Here is a 3,787-nt window from a genome sequence, read left to right on the forward strand (position 1 = left end):
CCGTTATAACGGTTGGAGCAACTCAGTTGAATTGCATATATTACTTGTGTTTTCCTTAATCATTCTGATTTGAGGGTACGTTTGGATGCACTAGAGAATAGCGAGAATAGCTACTGTTGAGAATAGTAAATTAAAAATAGCGAGAACAACTACTATTTAAGAATAGCGCTAACTCAAAGCTATTCGGAAGTTGTTTGGATTGAACATTTAGAATAGCTACTGTAGGGAGTGAGGCTTTGAGAGAGTTCATTTGCTATTCCATGTTTCTGTAGGAATAGCGAGAACAGCGCTATTCTCGCTAATCCTGAGTACGTTTGGATGGATGAGAATAGCGCTGTTATCGCTGTTCTCGCTATTCTCGCTATTCTCGCTATTTGACGGTTGGCAACTGTTACACAATGTTTGGCTCTGGGCATTTATGTTGAAAATTGTGATTGTGATCAAATTTTTGGAATTCGATAATTTATTTTATCCACTGTAGCAATTGACAAACATTACAATGGTTGATTTCAGGCAACACAACCTTAAATTTACTTTATCATGTTTATAAATATAAAAACGATAAATAAAATGTCTTAATGCTCTTCTTGATTTATCCAATCGATATAACAATTATATATATATCTCATACTTGCAAATCTCTCAAACAAAGAAATCGTTAAATTCAATACTTGTGCGTTTTGCAAATTAGAAAAACAAAATACTCAAGCATGGCTTACATCAACCTACGAATATGCATAATTATCAGTATTTGTATTTTTAAATTTTTCATATAAGGATATGGATAATTATCTCTATCTGTTTTTGTTATATGTATTTGTGATTAAAGCTTTGTTAATGAGAATTATATTTTGTAATAACATAACAAGTTTAACATTAAAAAAAAAACAAATTTAGAAATATTTTATATTATTTTTATTTTTTAGTAAATTTATTTTAATAACATATTAATTTTGCCACAATATTGAAATTAGTTATTTTAATTGAGGGTTCAAATGCCTCTATTTTTTGTGCCTCCACTATGCCTCCATTTTTTAAAATTTTAATAACTCAAAATTTAAAGCTTAAAAGTCAAAATAAAACCGTTAGATTTGATCTATGTTATTTTCTCTATGTGCTTATAAAAAATTATCACATTTCAATTTTGTTTTTATGTGAATCAATAAGTTCAAAAATCAACGTCTAGAAATCATCCTCATTAGTGTATTTTTTACAAGCTCTTGATGACGATCAAAATAAAATTGAAATGCCATAATTTTTTACATGTGCATAAATAAAATGATGTAGATCATATCCAACGGTTTTATTTTAACTTTTAACTTTTAAAATTTGAATAATTAAAGTTTTTAAAAATGGAGGTATGGAGGAGGCACAAAAAATGGAGGCGTTTGAACCCTTCTCATTTTAATTATATCTATATCTATATTTGTATTCGTATATGTTTGATATATGATCAGTATTCTTATTCATTTACGTTTAATATTCGATCCACATTTATTTTTATTTAATATTTGACATGTATTCGGAAAAAAGAAAACCGGGAATATGATTTTGACACAATCTGTCTTCGATAGTGCAATTTCATCTAATTTAAAAAAAAATGACTTTCTCAAAGATTTGATTTTTTTTAATTTCTAAAATAAGAAATGGAATTTCTCATGGTGGATTTACAATTCAAATTATTCCTCCAATCACCATGAAAGAATTTGAAATTTCGGCGCCTATGCTTCGCCAAAAGGAAAAATGGGCAGAATTCGGCGCCACAGTGGCAGTGCAACGACAAGAATTATATAATAAGTTACACGGAGTGCACTGTCACAGAAAAACCGGACTCCAAATTCCCCTTCATCCTTCCAAAATTCAAACAGCAGACCCGAACTAGTGTCCGCGAAATGACGAAATTACCCTCCATCACTGTACCCAAGCTCTTCATCACGGGGCCCCGTTTATCTTAATCCCGAGGGCAAAAGATGGCTTCTATTTTAATAAAGTTAATGTAAAAGGACAAAAGAGCGAACTCTAAAATATTGCCAGAGAAAGGCAACCCTCATCTCGCACCACGTCAGCAATCCGTGTGACATTCTCAGAAGAGATTGTAAACCGTTGGATTTCCACCGCCAAAAAACATCTCATTCGTCCATCCACTATCCTCTCTCATCTCCTTCCCAAAACAAAACCAAAAGAAAAAAAAAAGAAAAAAAAAAAGAGAAATCTCACTGCTTTACCTATTTCTCCCCCTCCTTCCCCATCCAAACCAAGACCTCTCTTTTTTTTGAAACCCCAATTCAAATCTATTTCATTTTCAAAGCTTTTCTTTCCGTCCATGGCGACCGAGAATGAAGAGGCCCCTCGTCCAGCTCTCCCCCCTTACCCTGAGGTACAAATCATCACTACTTTTTTTCTTTTACATGTTTTTTTCTTCTTCTAATTTTTTTTTTTCTTAGATGATCTTGGCAGCTGTGAAATCAATCAATGATAAAAATGGTTCAAATAAATCAGCGATTTCGAAATTCATCGAAACAAAGTACGGTGAACTTCCCGAGTCGCACACTTCTCTACTCACTGCGCATCTAGCGCGCATGAAGGAGAGTGGTGAATTAATTTTTCTGAAAAATAACTATTTCATAACTGGACCCGGTTCACCACCTAAGCGTGGTCGGGGTCGTCCTCCAAAGGCAAAGGACCTTCTTGCACCAGCATCAAACGAACCTTCCTCACCCAAGCCACGTGGAAGGCCACCTAAGCCAAAAGACGTAGTTGCAGAGGCCGTGGCGAAGGCAACCAGTGGCATGCCCAAGTCACGTGGTAGACCACCTAAGAAGGCACGTGAGGAGACAAAGGAAGAGGTAGGAGATGCTGATGCTGCTGCCAATCCCGTTGCAAAGAAAGGTAGAGGTCGACCGCCTAAGGTAAAACCAACTGAACAGGCTCAAGACTAAGACTGGGGTTAAATTCCTCTTTTACCACGTCTAATTTGGTGGGTATGTTGTGAAATTGGTGTTTGTGTAGGGAAGGGTTGAATTTAGGCTTATTTGGTGTAGTTTTTTTTTTTTTTTTTTTTAATTTGTGCAAGTTTGTTTCTTTTTAATTTTATGTGTTTGTGTTGTGATGTAAGCTAATCTGGAGAAGTGTATGTGAACTGTTTAGTAGATTTGTTTTTAGTTAATTTGACTGTACTATTGATATGGACATGAATTTAATTATGTTCTTCGTTGGTGTAGCTTGACTTGGTATTTTTTGAATTGATTGGGGAATGTAATGCTCATTTTGCTGTGGAATTATGCTCAAGAATTTGAATTTTAACAGCTGATTGCTACCTATTTAAGTTGCGATAAATGGCACTACATTGAGGTTCCATGGATCTAAATTTGATGAGCTGTCGAGACTTGCATTGCATGCTTGTTTTTCAAAGTCATTTGTCTCTTGTTTAGCAAAAAAATTTCATTTTAAAGTTATAATGAGTTTGGTTAGTATGACATTAATTACAAAATTAACTTGATAGATTTTAAATGATTAATTCAAATTGATTTATTTTATGAGTGATGTATTTGCATTTATATGTAAATTTTTTATATTTTCTAGTTATGTTAGTATTAAATCAAATGGTTAAAAATATTAAAAAATGAATGTATTAAAATTAATTTAAAAAAAGTACACATTTGATCACAAGACTTGATATTAAATAAATTCAAAAAAATATAATTTTTTTGTGTAAATGTACAACTAATGAAATAGATCGATTTGAATGATGTTGTTATGCTCACTAAGTTTTTGATGAGCTTAGTTT

The 3,787-nt window shown here is 33.0% G+C and overlaps 1 protein-coding gene across 1 annotated transcript; it reads left to right on the plus strand.

Moving 5' to 3' along the window:
- The first annotated feature begins 2,132 nt into the window (after positions 1 to 2,132).
- Positions 2,133 to 3,220, plus strand: LOC144574300 (HMG-Y-related protein A-like). Its single transcript, XM_078324238.1, has 2 exons — positions 2,133 to 2,377; positions 2,445 to 3,220. Exons 1-2 carry the CDS (start codon positions 2,324 to 2,326, stop codon positions 2,937 to 2,939), a joined length of 549 nt encoding a protein of 182 aa, XP_078180364.1. The 5' UTR covers positions 2,133 to 2,323; the 3' UTR covers positions 2,940 to 3,220.
- Positions 3,221 to 3,787: the final 567 nt, after the last annotated feature.

This window comes from Carex rostrata, chromosome 22 (assembly GCF_964058835.1).
Source record: "Carex rostrata chromosome 22, lpCarRost1.2, whole genome shotgun sequence".
NCBI classification, from domain to species: domain Eukaryota; kingdom Viridiplantae; phylum Streptophyta; class Magnoliopsida; order Poales; family Cyperaceae; genus Carex; species Carex rostrata.